Source organism: Ochlerotatus camptorhynchus, unplaced genomic scaffold (assembly GCF_037179485.1).
Source record: "Ochlerotatus camptorhynchus isolate MF236.1 unplaced genomic scaffold, CSIRO-AGI_Acam_v1.1 ptg000052l, whole genome shotgun sequence".
Classification (NCBI taxonomy): Eukaryota; Metazoa; Arthropoda; class Insecta; order Diptera; family Culicidae; genus Ochlerotatus; species Ochlerotatus camptorhynchus.
Window position 1 is genome coordinate 1,883,868 of NW_027040542.1, and position 24,856 is coordinate 1,908,723.

Sequence of the window (24,856 nt, forward strand, 5' to 3'; positions counted from 1 at the left end):
TAAAGTTCATTTATTTTCTACAAATGGATGGCCAAGCCAAAGCAATAACAAAATAAAATAAAAAACTTCCAATTGACTTTCATAAACAAAAATGCTGTAATTGGTCTACGTGCATATTCAATATTCTTTCTCTAAAGGTTTATTTAACGTTTTAACGGTGCTGCCGATAATGCAGTACGATGTACAGAAACATCCTACTAAGAGTTGATTTTCGTACAGCTGAGTAATTTTTAGTACGTGTAATGTAACAACAGTAAAACAAAATTTTTGAAGAAACATTAATCACACCGTGTTGGGAAACAAAACAAAAAATAATAGAGCATTTTTTACTTTCATTCGCAAAGTTTCTACAAACATTCCATTTTACAGCTTATTTAGTCAATCCGAAGCACAAACGGACATGGCTTCCTCCTTTTCCTCGAGCAGCTCCTTGGCGGTGGCATCCAGCTTGCCACGGGCAAAGTCATCGACGGCCAGTCCCTGAACGATCTTCCACTGACCGTTCTGGATGTGCACTGGGAAGGAGAAGACAATGTCCTTCGGGGTACCGTAGCTTCCGTCGGATACAACACCCATCGAGACGTACTGGCCGTCCTTGGTACCGGCAAACCAGTCACGCATATGGTCACTGGCAGCCTTGGCAGCCGACATGGCCGATGACATTTTGCGCGCAGCGATAACGGAAGCACCACGTTTCTGCACGGTCTCGACAAACTCTCCGTTCAGGTAGTCGTTGTTGGCAACGGCATCGACCACGCTCTTCTGGGCACCGTTCAGCTCAACGCTAGCATTCTTCGCATCCGGGTACTGCGTGGACGAGTGGTTACCCCAGATGATGACGTTCTTCACGTGGGCAATGCCCACACCGAGCCGGGCAGCAACCTGAGCCTGGGCACGGTTTTGATCCAGCCGGGTCATGGCACTGAAGTTTTCCTTCGGGATCGATGGGGCGTAGTGTGAGCAAACCAGGGCGTTCGTGTTGGCAGGATTACCGACGACCAGCACCTTGACATCCTGTAGGTGAAATTGTACATAATAGTTAAGAAGGGTAAATGGTTGTTCTTTTGTCGCAGCTGAAAGTGTGTCACATCTTCCCAGGGGAATGTTCGAAAAAAATAATCCATAACATTTATCCTAAGTCCCTAAATTTTCAACCAGAATGTCTTAATTTCTAGGTGTAGAATAAATTAACGAGATTTTTAAGTTTATTTTAACAGGATGAACTATTAAAACACATATTATGTAAGGGATCGTTCGAAAATAACGCTTCATATTGCCACATGTTGCTATAACCTCTTTGAATGCCCAAGGTGGCACAAGTAATAATGCAGAGTCGAAGAATTATTGTTCGACCTGAGTTGAAGAATTTCTCGTGATGAATTAAAAAATCGATGCATGGAACGTTGAATTACCGATTACAAATTTATAACATTATTCCACACGTTATTATCCCGAATGGGCATTACCCCGTATCCCTTGCGAAGAACTATTGATTATATATTTTCCTTATATATATATCCTTATTATTATTTATTATTATTCCTTATATATTAATCCCTTCTTTATCGTTTATCCAAAGAATTAATTATTTCCTTTTGTTATATTTTCAAAGAAAGGAAAACCCCTTGATCCATTAAGAAATTTTTCTACTCTTTTTATATACGCGAAAGAAGATTCCAGGAGTGACTATAATAAACAAAAATAGTCAATCTAATACATGGCATTCTTTTCTGGGGAATGGTACATTCTGTGGAATGCTTTTCTGGGGAATGGTTTTCAGGGGAATGTTATAGAACCACCACAACAGTTGGAGAAGAAGGAATAATAATGATATTGATTTTGTTTTCATATATTTGCGTTGAATTTGTTTAATTGGAAATCTATTAACTATTGTTTATTTAGAATTTGTTATTGAAATAAGGGGGATTATTACGGATGTCACTTCACGGTGAAAACTTGTCACTTGTCGTCACGGTGAAGTGATTCCCATTTGATTTGTACGGCAATCACGAGTCTTATTCTGAGTATCACTTCCTTATCACCGTAATAAGGCCCAAGGTAGGTTAGATCAGAAATATTTATGTGGCTATAAGTTTATCTTGATTTTTACTTTCTTGCATTCACAGAAGTTGACATAACCTCGCATTATTTAAAACACCCGGAATCAGGGTGACCAGTGAATTTTCATTTTGAAATTCCCAGTTTTAAGCTGCAAGTATAAATTAAACTCTACGAGTCACTTAATGCATTCAAAACAAATCATTGATCTTTCGAGATACTTTGAAAAATCAATTTCTATTAACTTTTTATGCTCGAAACATCTAATGATTTCAAAGCCCTACAATTTATTGAGTAACAGAGATTAAGACCACTAGGTCAAAAGCTATTTGGATGAACAGGTTATAAGCAGAATTGGGAAGAATAAGAGATTTAATCAAATAAAAATCAGAAAAAAAATTGAATCTGATTCAAATGAGAATTAAAGGAAATTGTTATGGATATCGGATAAAGAAAATGTGTCTTCACTCCGTTATCTATACTTACATAAATATTAACCTTTCAGTACTCACGCTGAGTTTAAAACGAAAAAAAAAGACAAAAACCTACTGACGTTAGAACTTGCTCAACGTGAAACTAAACATGGTGTCGTGAAATTTAATACCAACACTTGAAGAATATTATTGAAAAGTTATTTACTGAAAGGAATTTATTGAAAGGATAATAAATGTGATTTAAAAAGATTTCCAAGATTATGGGACTTTGACATTTGTGAGTCTAAAACTAGAATCTTCAAAATTTGTGATTAATAACAATCTTCGTGACGCAAAAATAATTCAAATGTGATCCTGAAAAAAATCAAGATCACAGATTTCAAAAAAAAATATCATACTTATTGGTCGTGGAGTCATAATTGTCAAGGTTCTGAGACTTGGAAGCATTTTAAGGGATATAATAAATTACAGAACAATATATAGAATCTTGCGGACAAACCCTGGAGATTTTAGTAAAATTAAAAATTATACAAAGTGTTGAGTTCAAACAAATATTGTTGAGGATTCCCACATAATTTTCGAAGGAGAAGTTCTGAGCAGAATTCCAGAATTATTCTGACATGAAGTCCTTAGAAATTGTTAGATGAATTTGGTGGGGTTTCTGTGCATAAGAATGCAAGTTCTAAATTAAATTCTTAGGTAATTTTAGAAGATTTCAAAAGGAGTTGTGATTTTAAGGAAAATTCCTACGTGATAATGAGGAGATTTGTATGGGGATCGTGAGGAAAGTGACAGATAAATTTTAAGAAGAATTCCAAGATAATTATGATGAGAATTCAACCAGAAACAGAGTTCTAATAGTGTGCTGGGGATAATTTCAACCTTAGTGCGAAAGAGTCACCACAGAGCTCCAACAAAATTGGTTGCAAAAAAAAAGATAACTGATAATTAGAACGAAATTCTTTAAAATACTCCAAGGGGTTTCTAAATAAAATTTCGAAAGATTTCTAAATAAAATTTCAAAAGTTAAAAGAAACTTTTAAAAATAATTTCAAAAAGAATTCAACGGTAATTATTACGCGGAGTGTTTTCTGGTTATGATCATTCATAGCAGAATTCCAAGATAATTCTGGAATTCGGATTTTTGGAATTTTGAATAACGAAAGATTAAAATCCCGGAAAAGAATAGTTCAGTTTCGGTTTTTACAAATATTTGTTTTCAAAGTCCAGCATCTTTACATCTGAAATTGAAATGATAAAAATCATTTTGAAATACTGTTAAGTGCAAGGCTGAGTGATTAAATTCTAAAAAGAAGATTATGCAGCAAATAGAGCAAATCATTCATTTGGTAAAGGATCACTCTCATTTAATGGTTTATCTGAAATTCTTGTGTAAAATTTTGTTACTATGGTATGGTTAATTTATTTTTCCCAGTTCTCTCGTCGAATTCCCGGGTTTTTTTCAGTTACTTTTCAAGTTCCCGGATATTTCCCGATATTCCCGGATTCGGTGGCCACCCTGTCATATATCGTTGGTAGACAAGTAAACGTACGGAACGTTAAAGATCTCTGTATTTGGAAATCATGATAAAGATAAAAAAAAAAATCAGTTTGAGTCTCGCCAAATCGGACTCCCAAATTTTCAAACAAGTAACATTAATAGCAATAAATGAGTTAGTAATTACGATGATCACAACACTGTCACGTCAAAAAATCGATGCGATTTTGAAGAATATCTCTATCATCGTTTTCTCATCCGATGATAGTGACAGAAGTATCTCTGTAAATATCGCGTGAGATCTTTCATTGAAAATGACAATTGCCAGGCCTGCCTTTGGTAGAATGTGGTCCCCTTCCGATTGAGGAAATGCAGTGAATTGGGAATCTTATTTTTTACGCACATGTAAATTCCCCGTACACTTGTCAGTACATCGAGTCCCAAGGCAGCTCGAAATTTATCCCGTACTACACGCTTTACATCATTCTGGTGGTAGGTCGTAAACTTTCACGTACTTTACCGTGAATAATAATAATATATATTATTATATATTATATTATTTATAATATAAATTTATATTCCAAAGTTACGTGTCTGGTGTAGGTCTGAACGTCTCATTAGTTTTTTTTTACAAAATGTTTTTTTTTAAAGCTGTTTTGGCTCAAATGAAACGGCATCAACGAGAATTCCATGAAACACCGTCACCAACGCGTCCGAGACACACATCTTGTGGTGATAATTTAGATGGTGGTGAAATAAGCGACAGTGAGAATTGTGAATATTTCTTTGAGGAGGAAGATGATAGTAGATGAACCATCCAACGAAATTGATGACAACCGGTAAGTTTCCGGTGTGTTTTTTTACTCTTCATTTTCCTGTAAAAAGTTAAGTTTAAAAAAAACTGTTACGAATCAAATTCAGGGCCTTATTAGGGGTGTCACTATACGGTGATAAGGAAGTGATACTCATAATAAGAGCCGTGATTGCCGTAGAAATCAAATGGGAATAACTGCACCGTGACGACAAGTGACAAGTTTTCACCATGAAGTGACATCCGTAATAAGCCCCTCAATTTCCGAGTCATATTATGTGTATGATAGTTTGAATCAACAGAACCACCCAAATAATCATAGGCACGCTATGTCACCTTTTTGACTATATACAGGCCTCATCAGAACTTACAAACATTGGTATAGCCGTTGTTCAGCTGTATATAGCCAAAAAGGCGAAATAACGTGCCTATGGTTGCATGGGCACTCAGCTTTGTCATTTCAGATTGAAATATATATAAGCCAAATTGAACCTCAATTCTGATTAGTTGTTTCAAAAGTAGGGAAAATGTATGTAATGTCGGCCTAAGTGTCCCTAATTTGGGCCAATACATAAATTCTGGATCAACAATAGAAAATGGCCCATCAGCATTTGTAAACAAATCGTTCCAAAGCCCATTCCTCACAAATCGAAGGCCGCTCACACAAACCAACACCATCATCGTGAAGGTAGAAGTTTCCCCTATCCGATGATGATGTTGGTTTGCATGGTCAGCCTTCGCTTTGTGAGTAAAGGGCTTTGGAACGATTTGTTTACAAATGCTGATGGGCCATTTTCTATCGTTGATCCAGAATTCAGCAATCGACTAAATTTTCAATAGCAACCAAAAATATCCATTAGTAAAGTCCCAATGACGCGTTTATCGATAAAATTGATAAATAGCAGATTTTGAGCGATGGGCCCAATCTTAGATCCATAGGCCAACATTAGAGCCATTTCCCCTATATGAGCATATTCTATGAATATTTCAGCATATTTGGTGTTAAGCAAATCGGAGACGGTCGAGTTTTTCCGATGCGTCATTTGGTGTGGAACTTCTCAGCTTGATATTCGTAGCTATGATATCACAGATTGTTATATCATCCGCAGTTGCTAGTTTCTTAATTTTTGTCTACGAAAATTATGTTCAATGCAGGGTATTGATTTTATTGACAAGTTCTTAGCATACGAAATAGGAAAATATTATTTACGAAGTTAATAAAGTCTCGACATCTTAAGAGGGTTGGTGGCAAAATTAGCTGTATACAATCTGCAGCTAAAATTGTTAGGTGGGTGGATTGGGGCTTAGAACATGCCAAGATCTAAGCATGTATATTGATGTGAACTCCAGATCATAAAACAACTATGTATAATGTCCAACGAATTTGAAAAAAAAAAATTAGTTCATAACCGTCAAACGGTACACACCCTAAACGGCCATTAATGTTCTTTTCCATACATTTTTTTTCAGGGAGCGCACGCACTCACCCCGTTTCACTCGGCCGATTATTTTTTGCCTTTTGTGATTTGGCTCTTTGTGCTTAGGCCTTTCATAGCAATCCCGTCTAGTCAACAATATACGTATCTGCCGTTGTTTTTATTTTAAAGTGATACAATAGGAGTAGAATGTAAAGGAAAAACAACATTATAAGGTTTACAATTATGCATCAATCAATTTAAAAGCTAAATCATACTTTTAGAAATTATTATTTTTTCTAACAGTTATAATTTTTTTATGAATAAATCTGAAATTATTATCATTAGAAAACAATGATTTTCCGAAGTATGATTAAGTGGTTAGCCATTTTAGTACCCTCCTTTGGTCTTATTTATCTTTCTATTATTTGCTGGTCATTCTCTTTTTCAGACCAGCAATGTTCTTTGCAAGTGTTTAAAGAAATAATTTTCCGAAAGACCCAGCATCTAGGCCAAAGTACATTTTTACCCTACCTACCATGAAAAAGTGATCATAATCCAAGTAGGTAACCACCAATCCCGTTATTAGCCCGATAAGGGCCCTTTTTGCAACGTAAGTTTGATATGCGGCTTTAAATTTTTATATTAGTCCTATCTGGTTACTTACTACCTACATCTCACACCTCACACCTAAGCATACATTACATGCAGAGTGCCACACTTACCTTCCGGGCGTAGTTGTTCAGTGCTTCACCCTGAACCTTGAAGATTTTCACGTTGGCCGATAGCAGATCCTTTCGTTCCATACCCTGCTTGCGAGGCATGGCACCGACCAGGAAAGCTGACGCTACATCCTTGAAGGCGACGGCCGGATCCGTGGTTGGGATAACGGACGCCAGCAGGGGCAGCGCACAGTCGGCCAGTTCCATGACGACACCCTCGAGCACGCCCATCATCGGTGGAATGTCCAATAAATGCAGAATCAATCGCTGGTTCGGCCCAAAGACATCACCCTTGGCGATCATGTATAGCAGTGAGTAGGCAATCTGACCGGCAGCACCAGTCACCACTACGCGGATTGGCTCAGACTATATGGGGCGAGAAGGTAATACAGAAGAGTGAGTGTGTTTTTATTGTATGAGCAAAACAATAAAGTTTAGACATTCTGCTGGCTCATGGAAAAAATCTTTCGTGATGTCGTGTGCGAGGTGCGATATAGACAAAATACATGCCATTGTTGCGAAAGGAGGGCTGAAATATCCGTTCGTGTATTGTAAAGCAGCTCTTCACTTTTTGTCGAAGTATATGAGGCAAATTACTTCTATGCCTATGACGACAATACACACTCATAATCACAGTCCGGTGGGATATAACATTGGAGGTGTATAAATGAATGAGAGATAGTAACGCGTGAGAAAGAGCACACAGACGGGAGGGCAGTAAAGGTCACCGCCAAGTGATGTTACATAAAGAGTGATTATTATTTTCATATTTTTCAGATGAACATGTCCGAATTGTTTTGGTCCACCGAACAAACAAGAGTGATAAAAGAGTTAATACATTTGTTATCAGCGAAAGCATTGAACTATCATCGCCTCGTCGGGACTTTGGTCAAGTGCAATAGACTCGGTCCCCGAAAAAAGACGTACGTAGCGGGAGATAAGCGGAAATAGGCTTGGCTTGACATGAAGTGCCGGCTGTTCGAATCTATTTTGGACCACTGCCATGAAACTAGGCATACAAAATGCATAAAATTTCTCCATTTAGTTTTTGCTTGCCTTTTGAACAGATTTTCGTTTATTTTTGCAATACACAACATCCACGTCAAAGCGAATAGTTGGTGCTAGCCGTGGCGGATGTCGAGAAATAAAATCGCACTCGTTATCGTTCATGACCTTATTTATCACAGCCGGTGTATAATTAACACTATTTATTATCCAATATACTCACCATTTTGATGGGAAAAGTTGCTCAACAAAGACTAAAACGACACAGAAAGGAAAGTAAAAAATTAGAGAAAAATGTCCGTCCGAAATGCCACAGGATGCGTTGCGAATGTGTTCACTGGAAGATGTATTGCGTCCGTACAGTCACAAAGTAGAGCGATTACTGACTGAGCGAGCTGGAGAGCTGCAAAGTGCGAAGAGTAGCGAACAGTGACACGAAACCAGGGATGCCAGGTATTTTGAGAAAAGGTCTTCAACGAGAAGATCGAATCAATGTCTACTTCACCGCGCTACATTTCAACTTAGAGATGGTAATTTTTGCTAATGCAATCGCTCTTATTTAAAATAATTCCAGCTCAGAGAAAAAAAAATGCCCTAAATTTAAGTTCTATTTACTTAGTTTTGGGTAATTTTGCGTTTTGCATCCCACTCTCACTTTTTGTTGTTATCAAAAACGGAACAAGAGATTCGACATGCTCATGACTAACATTCAATAAGCTACTAGTGAGTTTATGAGATATTCTCAAATATGAGTCAATGGAACTTAATTTTGGGTAGAAAATACTCACGAGTAAGTAATTATTTTTGCCGTAGTCAAATGTAAACTACTATAAGAAGTTTACTGAAAATTAACTTATTGAACGGAACATGGGAGATGAGTTAAAAGAACTTAATTTTGGGTAACTTTTCGGTTCCGTGAGTGCACCAAAATTGATGAAATACCCTTAAAGAACCCCACTATGAGACTTCGGAAAATATTTGAAGAAGAGATTTAGATGAACTAAGAAAAACATTCAAAGTTCTGCTATTGATATTTTTCTAACATTCTGGATTTAAAAAAAAAATGTTTGATCTTATATTAACATCTCGAAGATGGAGTAATTTTTATGAATCTGGAACGTGGAATGTTTCAACACAGACAAACAGACGTAACTCTTCATGCATTTAACGGTTGATTTGAATATTATCAGTTCCGCGAACTACTCGCCGCAGCGCTGGCATCAGATCACTTTGACGTTTCTATACATTCTATAGAACTTTTATGCAATATTGTTTACGAGTTAGCGAGCAAGCTTGTTTTCCGCGAGAAGCCAGAGAGATGTCGTTTCTGAGGTTATATGTTTTGAGATACTATGTTTTCAAGAACAAGTTTTTCAAAGAGTTACGTCTGTTTGTCTGTGGTTTCAAGATCAAAATTTATAAATATATTCGAAATGACTTTTCAACATTTCAATAAAGTTTCTGGGACTTTATGATTCTGGCACTCTAAAAATGTTTAAGATTTTGAACTCAAACAAATTTTTCAAACAATCCAAAACGGTGCATACCGAGGTCGGTGCTACCAACATTGATTACCGGTCGTGCCTGAAATTACCCAAACAAAGAATCGATCCAAGATCGCCGATCGCCCAAACTTTGAGCAGTGATGTCTGTATTTTTGGTAATATTGCACATACTTTCCATATTTTAATATTTAAAATATATTTAAAAAAACTGACATCACTGCGTAATGAACCAATATATGTGTATCGCTATTGCATCTCACTTTCGAAATGTATGGTCACCATCGACACCACTACATTCTTCAGTGTGTAACAAGAGGCGCACAGTCTCTGAACGATTCGTCGAACTAATCGAAGTGGTAGGTTTTACGGTGGGAAAATGAATTTTCACTGAGGTTTAGATATAAGTCCCAACCCCCGAAAGTGGAAAGCTCAGTGGATCGAGCGCTGCATGAATGTAGTCACTGGAGGTGGGTAATTCTTTTAATCAAACACGAAAAATGTAGGAGGTTGCAGATGCTAGCAGATGCTCGCTTCTACTGTATCGTTCGCATTTACAGTGCTGACAGAAACATGACAGATTGTTTTTTTTTTTGACATTTAAATGATCTTTATTTCTTGTGATTGTGTGGTTTACATGTATGAATTTTTCAAGTGACACAGATGCGTCTTTTCAACTTTAGTACAGTGAGATTTTAATTATTATTTACAGTTCCTAGTCCTATCAGGTCTATTTTAAAGTATGACCACCTTGGTGGGATTGGTTTGATTTGAATTGGAAAAAGGAGACTACTTATAACTACTATTTACAACTACAACTAACCTTCAACTACTATGTACACCTAACCTACTATATACAAATTGCTTATCAAAGCATGTTCTGATAAATTACATTTTTGTGCAAATTTAGTCTTAATTTCGTTAATTTTGGCATCTATTTTGGCAATGCCTGTCTCTTCATGTAAATTTGTTATTCTAGTGTCGAAAGGACGATCAAGAACCATCCTCAGCACTCTATTCTGAGCTACCTGAATTTTATTCCTATGAGTCTGTGCACATGATTCCCACACCGGAGCTGCGTAGAGGATCGCAGGTGCTATGATTTGTTTGTAGACGGCCAGTTTGTTCACCCTTGAGAGGCGGGATCTGCGGCAAATCAGCGGATACAGACTCCTAACCAAGGCGGAACACTTGACTACGGTTTTCTCCACATGCGAGCGGAATAGGAGCTTTTCGTCAAACAACATCCCGAGATAGGTTACTTCGGCGGACCACTCAACCCTTGTGCCATCCATGATTACAGTACAAGAGGGAGCCGGTTTTAGTTTGGGTGATTGTCGATGGAGGAACATGATTGTTTGTGTTTTGGAAGCATTGATTTTGATTTTCCACGTGGTGGCATAATCAGCAAAGGCGTTAAGGCATCGTTGAAGTTTGTTCGTTATTTCGCGAGGCATCCTTCCTTTGACGGCTATTGCGGTATCATCTGCGAACAGGAAAAACACGCAACCGTCTCCAAGGGGAGGAATGTCGGAAGTGTAAATGCTGTAAAGCAAGGGGCCCAGCAGACTGCCTTGCGGGACTCCTGCTGGGATGGAAAACGTGTCTGAAAGACAACCATTCAACGATACCTTAAACGACCTTTGCTGGAGGTAGCTACGGGTGATTTTAACAAGATGCAAAGGAAAGGTGAAGTTACAAAGCTTGTATACAAGCCCATTGTGCCAGACATTATCAAACGCTTTCTCAACGTCTAATAATGCCATGGCTGTAGACTTGGATACAGCCTTGTTACTTCGGATGTTATTCATCACCCGTACTAGCTGATGATTTGTGGAGTGCCCCTTCCTGAACCCGAACTGTTCCGGTAGGAGAATGTTGTGTTCCTCGACAAATTTGAGCAAACGATTGAGAATAAGTTTCTCGAACAATTTGCTCAGCGCTGAAAGGAGGCTGATTGGTCTGTAGCTTGAAGCTAGCGTTGGGTCCTTCCCGGGTTTGCGGATAGGTATGATTTTCGCTGTTTTCCAGATACTTGGAAAGTAGTGCAGTTCCAAGCATCTGTTGAAGACAGCAGCCAGCAGAGAGTGAACCTTCATGCTGAGATTTTTCAATACTAGGTTGAATATTCCGTCAAACCCGGGGGCCTTCATGTTTTTGGTGCATTTCAGCGTTGAGCAAATCTGTTCCACTGTGATTCTATCCTCCGGAGGGATATGACAGATTGTTCATAGGGGAAATGCAGGTAATGTCGGCCTAAGTGTCCCTAATTTGACTCCATACATAAATTCAGCAATCGACTAAATTTTCAATAGCAACCAAAAATATCCATTAGTAACATCTCAATAACGCGTTAATCTAGATAAAATTGATAAATAGCAGATTTTTAGCGATGGGCCCAATCTTAGATCCACAGGCCAACATTAGATACATTTCCCCTAATACCCGACTCCACTGAAGAATCGGAAAATAATAGTCCACCTTTGCGTGAGTGAAGAGACTGCCATTTAGAAACTCACTGGTTGGCTTATAAATCCTGCATGAATGCAATATGCAAATTGAGGAATCGATCAGTGATGCCACATATATAGATTTATCTGTAATCATACAGATATTCTCATTATTTTGATACTGATTCATGTATAGAAATTACAGTTTACAGATTTTTCAAATAAGCAGAACATATTTTTGACTCTTGATTTTATTGATTCATTCTGATAATCGTTTCTTACTTTTTGTGGACCCCACGATTGCCTTTATTGAAAATAATCGTTTTAGCGAACCCCACACATATCAATATATTGATGCGAAGGGGAATTATTGACAATAATATTGATGTGAATAATGACATATTTTATATATCGATGTATTGACGACAATATTGAATGTATTAAATATATTACTATTGTCAATAAAAGCAATAGTGTAGGGTTCACTTTTGTCAATACATTCTATCTTGACGTTTTGGCCCTTATTATTGATGTATTGACGTCACGGTGAAGTGACAACTTATCACTCATGGTGAAGTGATTTTCAAAAAAAAAAAATCCAACCAGATCCACTTTCAAATTGTTTTTCCAATCATGGTATGCTGCCATTTTATGCATAAGTGTCCCATGTTCTACGCAATCTTTATGGACCATGGGACAGTTATGCGTATTAACAGCAGTATGGTCCTGAATTTTGCAACTGATTTCAAACTTTGTTGTTGTAACATTTACAACACATATTTCTTTTACAAGCATTCACACTTCAAAACAAGTAATCAAACTGTTGAGCAGTTTTGGTTTTGGAACAACCTTCTACCAGTGGTTTTAAGAAAATGAAGCAAATAAATTCCAGATGTTTCAAGCTTAGTATAAATAAAGCCACTCGAACTTCTAAATAAAACAATATTTTGAGATTGTCTGTTCAAGAACCTAGCTCAAATTAATGCGTTTCATACAACAAAAAAAAAGTAATTTGTTGGTCCAGTTTTGTGAAAAGGCTGGTTACGCAAAAATGCTTGGCAAAGAGGTCAGTTTCACAAAGTATTTAAGTTTCAGAATTTGGTTGCATTCCATGATTCTACACGGCGAATGAGAACGACTCAAATTTGAGTTTAGTTCACTCATAATCGCCAAAAGTGCTGGAACTCAGCGATGAGTTAATTTGCCTCATGTTTTCCCAGGATTTTCCAGGGAAAAATTCCCGAATTTGAGAAAAGTAAAGATTGGATTCACTCAGTCTATTGGTACTACTCCGGGACTGAATAAAATTTTCGTCAATTTCCTCATTTTCCGGCAGATTTTTTAGGTTTTCACAGGAAACCATGAGACAAATTTTACTCATCGCTGAGTTCCTGCACTTTTGGCGATTATGAGTGAACTAAACTCAAATTTGGGTCGTTCCCATGCAAATCAACAGAACTATGAAGTATTCCCCTACCCAACATGGTAATGTTGATTTGCGGGGTGAGCCTTGAGCTTCTAGAAATCATATAGAATTCTCGCGTCACTTTTCAAATAGACCAGTCTTTGTCATTCACGGTGAAGTGATTCCTGGGCAAATCGAATGGGAACCACTTCATCGTGAGTGAAAAGTTGTCATTTCATTTGGTATTCACCGTGGAACGACACTCATAATAAGGGCCCATGATTGCATCGAAAATTGTTGAAAAAAAATCTGTGTCGTTTACTGAAGAATCCGTAAAAGTGGCAGCACTGTCTCCGAGCCAAGCAAACTTTTGTAGCGCATGCTCATGTTGCGTGAGCCCCTACAAATGTTGTCGGGGACGGTGTCGAAATAGGGATGATCATTTTTTTTTGTACATGCGAACGAGTAGACAAATGTAATATTCTACTTCCAGGACAGGGACCATTTTCGGACAATTGAACCGTAGCCGTATTCACTTGTGTCAACATATTGTTTAATTTGTGGTGAATTTAAAATTCGTTATTGATGTGGTTTTCATATGCACTGCATTTTTAGTTCTTCGGTAATAGCAGAACTTGTTTTTTAGACGCTAAGGGGTTTTGCTGTCATAGTTCAGTTTTGATTTCATCGTTTCATGTGGTAATTACTAATTAAGTTTAAACTTGATTCCCCACGTCCATTTTCGATTCGGTTTTTGTGTGTTTTCAACGTTGTGTAAACTTTTAGTGACAATATAGCAGTTTAATTATTCTTGTTTTTTTTTTCAATTTTCAATGGTGACTATTTCAAAATTTGTCCTAAAAATATATTGGATTATGATTTTCGTATTAGGCTTCGAAAAAATCGTGCTGAAAACAGGAAAATTTCTAATCAATCACGTAACGCTGCGTAACGCCTGTGTGCTATTTGTTTAGTGTTGTAGTGTGACTTTGTTTACAAGCTTTAAAATTTAGCGCATTTGCCAGGGCTTTGTTCTTCCATACCTATGTACAATAAATGATTTCGGATTATGACTGCTTAAAAAGCTGACGATTTCCAATTCTATTGTATATCATAAACTAATTCTATTTGGAGCGGGTGTATACTCTTCTTTTACTCACAGCAAACTTAAAATGTGTTGGTTTTTAATCTATGTGTTTTTCGCTTTCGACTTATCTATTGTAAGCTTCTTCTTAGGAATTGCATCTCATTACTTTAGTGTGTTTTACAACATAAAAAAACACAACGGATCGATAACTTTGAGTAATCGGAAAGCTGTCATTTATTCACAATTATATATTTATTGTTTTTTTTTTCTTCTCGCACTTTAAATCCCTTGCTTGAAACGTATTAATTTCTGCTTAAAAGTATGTTCATTATCTAGAAAATATGTTTATTTTTACTAACCATAATGACCACTATCGTCTGTTTGTGGGTTTGTGAAGTAGGATATCGTTTTTGCCCATAATGATTTATCTGCTTTTCTTTCCACAATGCGGAGCCACAACGTTTTCAATTGAGATGGAATCCCTTCTCCTTGGTGGCCGTTAGCAGTCGTTCCCTCAGGATGTCCTCATTGGGATAGTCCGGAAGTTTGAGATAGTGGACACAGGTGTTGACCGACGGGTAGGATCCTTCTCCGGCATCCACTTTCCGCACCACAGTCAATCGTGGGTGCAGATTGGCCAGTCCACCTGGCGGTAGACTGCTGCAGCCAGTGGTAAACTGCAAAAATGCTTTCCTTTCACTGGCATTCATTCCCATCAGTACGTTGACAAAGCGCAAGAATCCGGGGCTGAAAAAAATACAGATTAGTTGCTACTTCAACGTCCAAGATTTCCTTCAAAACAACTACCTTTCCTTGGTGTATCCAAGCTTCGGTTCCGTGTACGTCATAATATCGTCTCGGGTCCACTCGGGGTTCTGCTCACCGCACAGCATCTTGCGAATTTCCTCCGGGGTAAAAGCGGCTAGCTTGTTCAGTGGGAATACCTCACAGAAGCCACGATGGAACGCGGTCAGTTGTTTCGCAATACCTTCTTGGAGGCAGAAGTTGATGGTCAAATTACAGTACTCCTCCACGTTGCTGATCGTGACGTCGATGTTAGATCCGTTGGGAATCAGATCTGCTGATTGGTAACCGTAGTTCTTCGAACTGGGCAGATAGGTGAACGTAAGGGCTAGGTCCTCCAAGGCTACACTGCCAGTTTTGGTGTTGAATTTAAGCTCGCTAATCTGCAGTAGCTTCTCCTCGGAGGTGAGATCATCATTCTGTTCGATGTTCTGTTTCTGCTGCACTAGTTCTTGCAGTTCTTTCAAGAATTCATACCGGATAGGATCGATTTCCTGAAGGTTCTCTTGAGAAAGAATACCATCATACCAACAGCCATCGTTAGCAAGTTTGGACTGATAGGAATCCACCAGGTCTCGATCGCTTTCTTCGGACATCAAAGAGGAAATCATCACATCATCGTGCAGAGCAGATTTGGACGAAATTTCGCTTAACGAATCTCTGGCGAGGGACTTGTTATTACACAGCAATTGCAAGAAGCTGTTGGACAGTGGCAGATCGACTAGACGACCATCCTGGAGCACTTTGGCCAGGAATACTCCCAAGAACCAGAAATAATTCGATACAAATTCGCAGATTTCCGACTCCTGAGGCAATGGGGCCGGAAACAATCCGGTGGATCGTCGAACGTAATATCCGATTGGCTTGCTTCCTTCACCGAGATCGATTTCATCTTCGATCAGCTTCGGCTCATCGTCACACAGCCACATACCGATGTCGCTTCTCTGCAATTCCGCTGCGACCAGGGCGTAGAATTCCAGCGTTGGACCTAACCCGGTACCTTCTTCTCCGACAAATTCCACCTCCAGCACTGATTTCCGATTGCAGTGGGTTTTCATGACCTGAGAAAGGTAAACACAGTTGTAAATACGAAATTTACTCTAACATTGTTGGGGAACCTACCTGTTGTGCCCATTCGAGCAAAGTTTCACCACGAGGGACCTTCACACGTTCGTGCTTCAACCGTCCAACGCGGAATTCGTGCTGATCGGCATGCCGAGGGCTTAATCCCGGTGCTCGTTGCCGTTCGAGGTTGACATCTCGCTGCGATTGAAGCCACACGATACTTCTCGAGGCGCCGAAAGCGGTACAGTTGAAATACAGCTGTCGCGTTTCAAACGGAAACAGGAATGGACAGTTCTGATTGAAATCTTCGCACCATTTTGGTAGGCTTCCACTCGCCAGAACTAGCGGGTCCTGAATTTGCTGCTGCAGTTTGTTGGTAATCTTCTTGCTTAAGAAAATGTCCGCATTCAGATTGTTGCTTTCCACGTCCGGGATGAGGTTCTTATCGTTGTTGGATGGTGACGATGTTAGGGTTTGGTTGATGGCATTCAGTTGGCCGAGGAGCTGCAGGACGTCGTCCACGGTGCAGTGAACCGAGGTTCCCATGTTGGACGGTGTTCCAGGGATGGGAGAGCTTGGTGAAAGAGTCGAACCTCCGCTACGCTGGGAGAACATGGACACTACTGGAGTGGCTCGTCCTTCCTCACCACTGCTGAAGTCTTCACCACGGCATGATCCGATTCCTCCCGACGAAGTGGCTTCTCGATAGACGATGGTATAGGTTGGTTGCCAAATTTTACGGAACTTGTCCTGCTTTGTCATGGTGGTCTGAAGAATCAGTTCCTGAACTGCTCGGAATATTGTCCAATCAGGTTGCGAAAGTGGAATTTCTACGTCGCTCACTCCGTTAATGTTCGGACCACGCAGTAGAAGAGCAAGGGATGGCTGAGGCAGAGGAGCATGCTCAGAATGACTACTACTGGGATGGCCATTATCGGCAGAATTGCCGGGTGCTGGAATTTCCAGATCACTTGTTTGGTTCACGTTCGTCCTACCAGGACGAGGATCGAATGCAGGTATCAGAGCGGAAAATTGGCGTTTCAACACGAATTCATCATCCCACGATTTACGCTTGCCAGCTGCAGCCAATCGGTTCTCCAAAGTCTCCTCATCCATAAACGACAGCAAATTTCGGGAAACCATCACTTGCAGCAAGGTATTTCCGACTTCTTCGTATTCGTCCTCATTTTCGTCGTCATCATTCTCATCCTCCATATCTTCGTCGTCATCCAGATCTCCGAGTAGAGTTGGAGCACGACATTGCTCTAGGAAATCTTCCAAGGAAACCTGTTCGCTATCGCTGCTGGTTGAGGTGAGACTCATCGTAAGTGCCGGATTCAGCACGGACTGGACATTTCCGCTTTGAAGTGCTCCGCTGTTGGATCCCGTTCCGGAAATGCTGTTATTATTTGTCCCTCCACTAACGGCAACCGTATTGGCATTGTTCGAAGAGCTTGACAGACTAGGATAACTTTGTGCGGTGCTTAACAGCCCACTGTGAAAGTTGCTCGACAGGGCAAGCTTGACCAGACTAGTAACCGAGTTTTGTCCCCTCGGGAAGAAGCTAGAGTTAGCAGCTTGAATGTTTGATCCAATGCTACTTAACTGATTGTTGGGTTGAGCATTGTTGGCGCCACTGCTTCCCGACGAGGTAGCCGATGCATTCGAGCTGGATTGGAGATGATGCGATGCAGAGCCGCCGGACGTACGCCTTCGGGCAATGGCAGCAAATGTTTCCAGCAAACCGGGTGGAGTTTGAACTTCCGGTGGTGCATTGTTTTCGTTGGTTGTCAGGTTTGGAACGCTGACACTCATCGGATTCACGGCGACAGCTGCCGATGGAGACTCGGGATTCAGAATGGTCGGTTCCTTAGAGCTTCCAGCTGCAGCTTCTGAATCGACAACAACAATATTGTTCTTAAGGTTGTTGGCAATGTCACGATCGTCCGATTCCTGCTGCTTGACTTCGTTGAGAACCTTCTTGGTCACACCGCCGGACGCGGTATTGTTGTTGATGGTGTTGTTGAATTTTATATCACCTACGATTTTATCTCCTGCTGGCAGCGTGCTAGTGCTGCTGGTACTGGTACTGGCCACAAAGAACGTCCCAGTAGAAGCAGTTCCTCCCGTTTGCTGTGGCTGTTGCGGCGTCGGAAGTGCTATTTTGACGGACGACAGTAAATTCGATTGCGTCAGCAATTCGGAAGAGAGCAAATTGTTGGTATTGTTCCGGAGCATGTCTACGCCTTCTCTCATCTTGTCCAACACGTCAAGCTTGGTCGGTAGGTAAGCTGCCTTACCGGAACTGCTGCTACTGCTGTTGTTTAGATTGATTTTGTTGTTCGTTTCGTTGATGTTGTTGGTTTTGTTATTTTCTTCTGATGAAGAGGACGACGAGCAGGCCGCAAGTTGCGTTCCAAAGTTGCTCACAAACTGAGTGCTACTACCGGTGCTGATGTTATTCTTAATATTATCCGAGAGTGTTAGATTCTCTGTAATAGTAGCCAAATCCGAGACTAGAGTCGAAGTACTTGTGTTGATTTGTGATAAATCAGTGATATTTCCCCGTTCACCAAGGGAGTGCACAATCACGGCTACTTCCTGATTGTTCAGATTGTTATTATTGGTACCAGGTGCGGACAGATCGTTGCTGCTGCTTCCACCACTCGTGTTGGCCAAGTCAGATCGTGCGCAGGATAGAACATTTTCAGCAATTACTTCAACAGCTTGCTTCCAAGCAAGGTTGTCCACGGAAGTTGCTTGCTCTGTCGAAGCTACGGAGGATTTATTTTCGGTTGCTTCCGGCAGGCTAGGAGTAGAGCTTGATTTGCGACTAGTCAGAACGTTCAGTGATTTGTCGTACACTTTCTTGGCAGAGGAAACTGTCCCTGCACTGATATGAGCCAATCCCGAGCCGGAATTGTTCATATCGTACGGTGCAGTAAGATTGTCACTGTTCGACAACTTTAGATCGTACTTTCCCTCAGCACCCATGCGGTAGGAATTTCTCAAACCGTGATCCCACTTAACATCGATCCATCCGTTGTGAATTTCTCCCGTTACCGTACCTTCTCCAGTAGGATTTCCATCCTGATCATCCCAATGCCAATCGACACCTCGCACTACGCGAGCCCCTTGGGTAATATATTTGAGCTGAGCTCGAATCTGTCGTCTCTCCTTTCTCAATCGAGCTTCATTTTCCTTGGCTGCAGCTTTTCCCATATCGTCACAGACCGTAGCAACTTTGCCGTAGATTTCGAATCCACTCAAGCTCAGATAATGAGTCTGTCCGGAAGCATTTCTTCCATTTTGGTGTATCCGCACGTGGCGCCATCCCTGTTGTTCCTCCGCGGAACATTCGATTGGCCAGGTACAAGTACTTCCTGGTTCGGCCAAGCTTTTATCATCTGAATGAGTTAACATTGTCACCCAATTTACTCCGTCTTTAGACATTTGGAACATCCAATTTCGCAGAGCCGAACGTCCATATCCACGGGCATGTCGCAGCGTGTAGGCCGCTGGAATAACATACATTCCCAAATCGATCGCAAACCATGACTTCTTGTTATCTTTAGTGTGGCAATTTACGCTGACGCTGTCTCGCGACAGGATATCCTCCAGCTTGCCATATGGAAGTTGCTTACCCTCACTGCTCGTAACAGTGACTAATCCATACTGAGCAGGATTCACCCATTCCGTGGTCTTTCCATTCGTTCCGATGTAGTAGACAATTCCATTCTCATCGAAATCATGCTGGTGCTTGAATTGGACACTTCCAGGTTTTGAATCTTTCAATTTTTTCAAGTATAAGAAAGACGATCGATCCATATCGTACCACTGTTTGGCGACCATCTTCAGCAGGTACTTGTTCAGCTGACCCACCGTTGCTAGAGGTTCCATTTTCAAGTTCCTTCCAGTCCTATCGAATAGAGTCTGCTCGCAGGCAGCCCTCTCTAGTCGGAAGCTCAACCTTTTCGTAAGAATTTGCAACCCGTAGCTGCCTCCAGGAGAATCATACATGTGAACCGGCAGCTTCTCGATACTCTCCAAAGCAGACACCAATTTCTGAACGAGGATACTGGCTGTATTCTTGCCGTTCTTGGAATCCGCATACATGCATTTTTTAAAGATTGATATCCGCTGTTTTTGGTACTTGTTCGCTTTACTTCTGTTCATTTCGAGTTCCCAATAGTTTCGTGATAGTACGGCTACCAATGCTTGCACAAGCCCGGAACTGTGCATCTCGTAAGCACTTATGACCCCATCCTCGTTCAGCAATTGTACCAGATCGTGCAGGGCATTGTACAATTTTTCCTGCCAGGTGCCTCGTTGGCCATCTTGTGACGGCTGTGCTTGAATTCTAACCTGTAGCAAACCAGTGGCTTTCGGCGCACATTGATCCTCCAGCGCGCACTCGATTTGGCGAACAATGTTGCACAGCTTGGCAACTGCACCGCGTGGAACAGCTTGAGCCGCTTTGAAGTAACGGTTGTACAGATCTCGAGCAATGTTCTTTACCTGTAATTGAAAGAAACATGAAATCACTGGCTTCACTAGAGACCGCCAAATCTTACCTGATATTTCTGTGCCTCCGCCTTGGAACGCATTTTCTTCTTCTTGGTGTTGATCCACCCGGCAGCAAAGTCCGGTCCGAGGGTGGTCTCCGCTGTGAAAGTATGCTTGGTGCCGCGGTTGCTTTCGAAAATGAATCCAGGCAGCTCGTCCTGCAGTATCGTCACCTGGTGACCTTCCGAGTTGTTGATATGTAGCTGATGTTCCTTCTGGCTCTGCAGCACCCAGTTACCGACGACGATGCGCGAAAGACTTGGCGAGGAAAGAATCGGCTGAGATGGGGTTCCCTGCCGAACTGCACCGCGAGCCCGCTGTAGTTTTTCCAGAAATTCACCGCGGTTTTCTGTAACCGAATGAGGGGAAGTTGTATTTGTTAGAGCAATATTCAGCTTTCCTATGGATTTGCCAATGAAAAGGTGATTACGTCCAATGTCTGAATTATGCACAGCTTGAAAACTACACGTCCAACAACAGAAGCTAATTCAAGTTGGTAATGAGTGTTTAGAAAAAAAAAAAAAAATAAGCGACAAATTGGTCTACGGTTGGCACGCATTTTATTTTGTATGACTTCTTCACTCCTAAAATCTCACCTTCGCCGGCTAAGGAATCCGTACTCCTTCCTTTGCCTAGAAATGGGAAACATTGGGATTGAGAACAATAGGAAACTTAAATAAAGAACACTGATCTGGATTATGATGGGTCGAGGAGGGGGGGGGGGGGGGGTGTACTGAATTAACACTGAACAAAAAAGGGTTACTGCGAAATTATGAAATGGCACACACACACACATTGCGAAATGTGACGACATGATAGGATTCGTGAGTTGCACAACACGCAGTAGAGTAGTGGATGCGAAGCCATTTACGTTTACCAAGTCAAGTAACATGCATTGTAGTGGGGGTGTTATTAAGGTCAGGTCGTAGGTCGCAAATTAGCATATTCACAGCAAAATACTAACCTGAACTATCACTGCCATTTTCGGGGCTGCCACTGGAGTACATGGTGGCCAGTTTGCCGTCCAGGATGAATCGGAACCATCCGTTCGATCCATTCGATAGTTCCAAGGCAGACGAATCGGACCATACGTACAGACAATCCCGTCCCCGGCAGATGCTCCAATCTCGCCAATGGTATGCCTTTCCAGGAAGAATTTCTTTGGCATCCTCCACCGCATTACTGGTGGTGGTAGTGCCAGTAGCGGCGGAGCCTCCCGTAGCAACAACAACAACAGCAGTAGCATCTTGCACACTGGTTCCAACCGTCTTTGTTTCCTCTTGAGATTTGATCACATCGGTATTGTCTCCTTCGCCGCCGAAACCGTTTTCTCCCATCAGAGACTGCACTTTGGAGAACACTCCGAGCCGGGCAAAATGGTCGAGGAAATCATTCTGCGTCTTGGACATGAGTTCCTCGATGATGGTGAGCACCACCAGATGACCATCTTCGTCGTCCTGTTGTGAAAAGAAAAACAGTCATGTTAGAGAACAGAACGAATCGGAAACGACGACGTAGTTGGTCACGTGTAGCACGTGTGGGTTATAAACCGTTAGGGAAAGGTACACTCTTTCGTGCATTCAACGAGTGATGGTAGGTGCTAGTAGTAGACCAGACAATCAACAACAACATCAACACACACACACATATACAGGTAGGTAATTCACTAAATGAGAGAGCAATAACAACCTCGACTTTTGTTTGGGCAATTTATAGCTGATAATGCCAATCTGAAACAACTGGTCGATCGGGCACATTTCTGTAATCGCCGAGTTGGTGGCGTCTCAGTTAACGGCTGTTATTATATTAAGATTAGTGCGGTAGCATACGCGAATGACTAAAGATAATGCGAATTTTATTTTTATGTACACTGTTTGAAGCTTTGACCGTGGCGTTTGAGTTAAATATTACATTCACTATTAGGAACATATTATAAGAGAAAACTTTAAAAAATAACACTAAAAGCATGGTTCACATATGGTTTAATGAGGTATAGTTATTGCGATCGCGAGCTAATATGTAGAAACTTTCAGTGTTTAGGATCGACGCGGAAAACCATGACGTATTCTAAAATAAATATTTCATTAAGCAAGCATCTTTGTTACAAGGAGGAGCAAATTCCTTCTGTGTCCTAATAAGGAGATTTGCATGAGATAAATGGCTGGATAATGCGTTTCATTGGTATCTGCAGGTATAAAATAGGCTCAAACTAGTGGTCCTTGGCCTATTGCTCAGTAGTTAAGCATATCGTCCGACCATTTTCCACAGAGATGGCGCTGTTCCACTGGTAGAAAGTGATAAAAAATCCCCATATAGAAATTGCAAGAAGTGGGAATAATTCGCTTTCGGTGCATATTCAGGTCAAACAAAGTGAACGAAAACCTAAATAAATTAGTCAAGGACTTTGTCGTACAGATTTGCCTTCTTTACTACCAGTCCTCAGAGAGCAAAAAAAAAATCAAATTTGAGAGAGAACATTTGCTCTCACGAGCTCAATCTCTCAACATGCCATGTATTTTGATGACACTCGATTTGTGATTTCCCTTTCACAGATTACAAAATAGTGTACCTGTCACTACGAAACATGTCTGGTACCTCTATATATGCATTTAGTTTAACATTTGCAGTCCCTCATTTTTTACAAATTCTGCACAAAATATACTTTCTCCCCTGCCTCATATATAAAAATCGGCGGGAAATTCTGTGAGGGGTGAGCTATTTTGTGTGCAGAATGTGTAAAAAAAAGGAGGAACTTCGAATATTAATCTAAATGCATATATAGAGGTACCAAACATGTTTTGCACTGCACTGTCCTCTGTGAACAATTACGGTAAAACAGATTATGAGTAGTTTTCGATAGATGTCAGCGCAAACAACAGCAGTGACATCTGATGGAACATGCATGCAGAAGCTTGACCAAATCCAGCACATCCTGATTTATTGTCCAGTTCAAGTTTCTATAGGCTATTATTTACAAGTTACCTTAAGTATTCGAGGTAACAAAGCAGTAATGCAAACGTTTTGACCAAGCGATAGCGGTGCCGAGTATGTTTGTGTCCAACACAAAAGCTATGATGTATCCAATCCACATGGCTGAAACGGTTATCTGACTTTTGACGCCACATTCGAAGAGGAAATGTTCCATCGTGGCGTTTGTCACAGTGTTGATCGTTTCTCCTACCACGTTAGTGAAGTAGTTCGTTAGTTACTATCTTACGATGCATTACCATATACCATGTTGACCTTTGAAGAGTGCAAGCGGCTGAAGATCGTCTTTCAATCACGCGAAACAGCATCTGTTATAATTGTAGTATCCTTCAATCGTTGCATATACTGTTTCTATTCACATAACAGTCCCCTGTAGATAGGAAATTCTCAGGATATGGGACTGTTATGCGAATAGCGGAAGTAAAGCAGTTGTATATACTGCTCGAGCTGGGATTTTCAGCGATTTCAACAGGCAAAATTGCTCACGAACAGCACTGCCGTTAGATAACACTGTGACGTAAATCCATTCAGTGAATTGTTCAGAAAACAAATATTTTTAATTATCCTTGTAATGATCAAGAAAATTTGCAACAATATTACTGGATATGATCAATATGATCTAAACGAGGATAAAAATATGATCCTTGATGTTTAAAAAACTACAAGGGACAGCCCTACGGGGTTGTAATGGTGACGTAGCACTACGTGGTCATATATAATAAATGTTATTTGTTAGCTGCAGCTTGTGTTTTGTGTAGAAATAGGATTTTGAACGGGATTCTCTCTGTTTATACTCTTTAGTATAACTATGATTGCTCCGAAAAGAACCTTTTTATATGAATTTTAGTTGGGACATGTTCAGAAATTTAACTCTTTGGGAAAATCTTGATGGCCCTGAAAAGGGCCGATGGTAGTACAGGCTTAAAGCCTTTGGAAGATGTATCAACACAACAATCCCGGACAATCCCATATTCTTTGGTTCAATGATTGGGCACTCGCAAGAGTCTCGGCCCGTCTGCTGCTGGACAGGGGTTGAACTGGTGTCT

At 40.7% G+C, this 24,856-nt stretch overlaps 2 protein-coding genes across 6 annotated transcripts in view; both read right to left on the minus strand.

Annotated features, from left to right (window-relative positions):
* Positions 1-222: 222 nt before the first annotated feature.
* Positions 223-8,317, minus strand: LOC135717220 (malate dehydrogenase, cytoplasmic-like). Its single transcript, XM_065239201.1, has 3 exons — positions 8,167-8,317; positions 6,942-7,304; positions 223-1,014 (listed from the first exon to the last, which is right to left on the minus strand). The coding sequence occupies exons 1-3, from the start codon at positions 8,167-8,169 to the stop codon at positions 379-381; spliced, it is 1,002 nt and encodes a 333-aa protein (XP_065095273.1). The 5' UTR covers positions 8,170-8,317; the 3' UTR covers positions 223-378.
* A 6,069-nt stretch (positions 8,318-14,386) lies between these two features.
* Positions 14,387-24,856, minus strand: part of Ufd4 (ubiquitin fusion-degradation 4-like) — a 78,144-nt gene continuing 67,674 nt past the window's right edge. For 3 of the 5 annotated variants that reach the window (XM_065239183.1, XM_065239180.1, XM_065239181.1), the window contains 6 exons: positions 21,787-22,279; positions 21,419-21,454; positions 20,831-21,171; positions 16,314-20,774; positions 15,195-16,252; positions 14,387-15,134 (listed from right to left, as the gene is read on the minus strand). In XM_065239183.1, coding sequence (XP_065095255.1) covers positions 14,852-15,134; positions 15,195-16,252; positions 16,314-20,774; positions 20,831-21,171; positions 21,419-21,454; positions 21,787-22,279 — 6,672 coding nt within the window. In that variant the 3' untranslated portion in view covers positions 14,387-14,851. The remainder of the gene's footprint in view (positions 15,135-15,194; positions 16,253-16,313; positions 20,775-20,830; positions 21,172-21,418; positions 21,455-21,786; positions 22,280-24,856) is intronic. The other 2 variants (XM_065239184.1, XM_065239182.1) reach the window with 1 other exon arrangement.

What these genes read in the sequence shown, in the direction of transcription:
- LOC135717220 (XM_065239201.1), bottom strand. An exon ending in TGAACAACTACGCCCGGAAG is followed by an intron (nt 1,015 to 6,941) that starts GTAAGTGTGGCA and finishes TTTCACCTACAG; the next exon opens with GATGTCAAGGTGCTGGTCGT.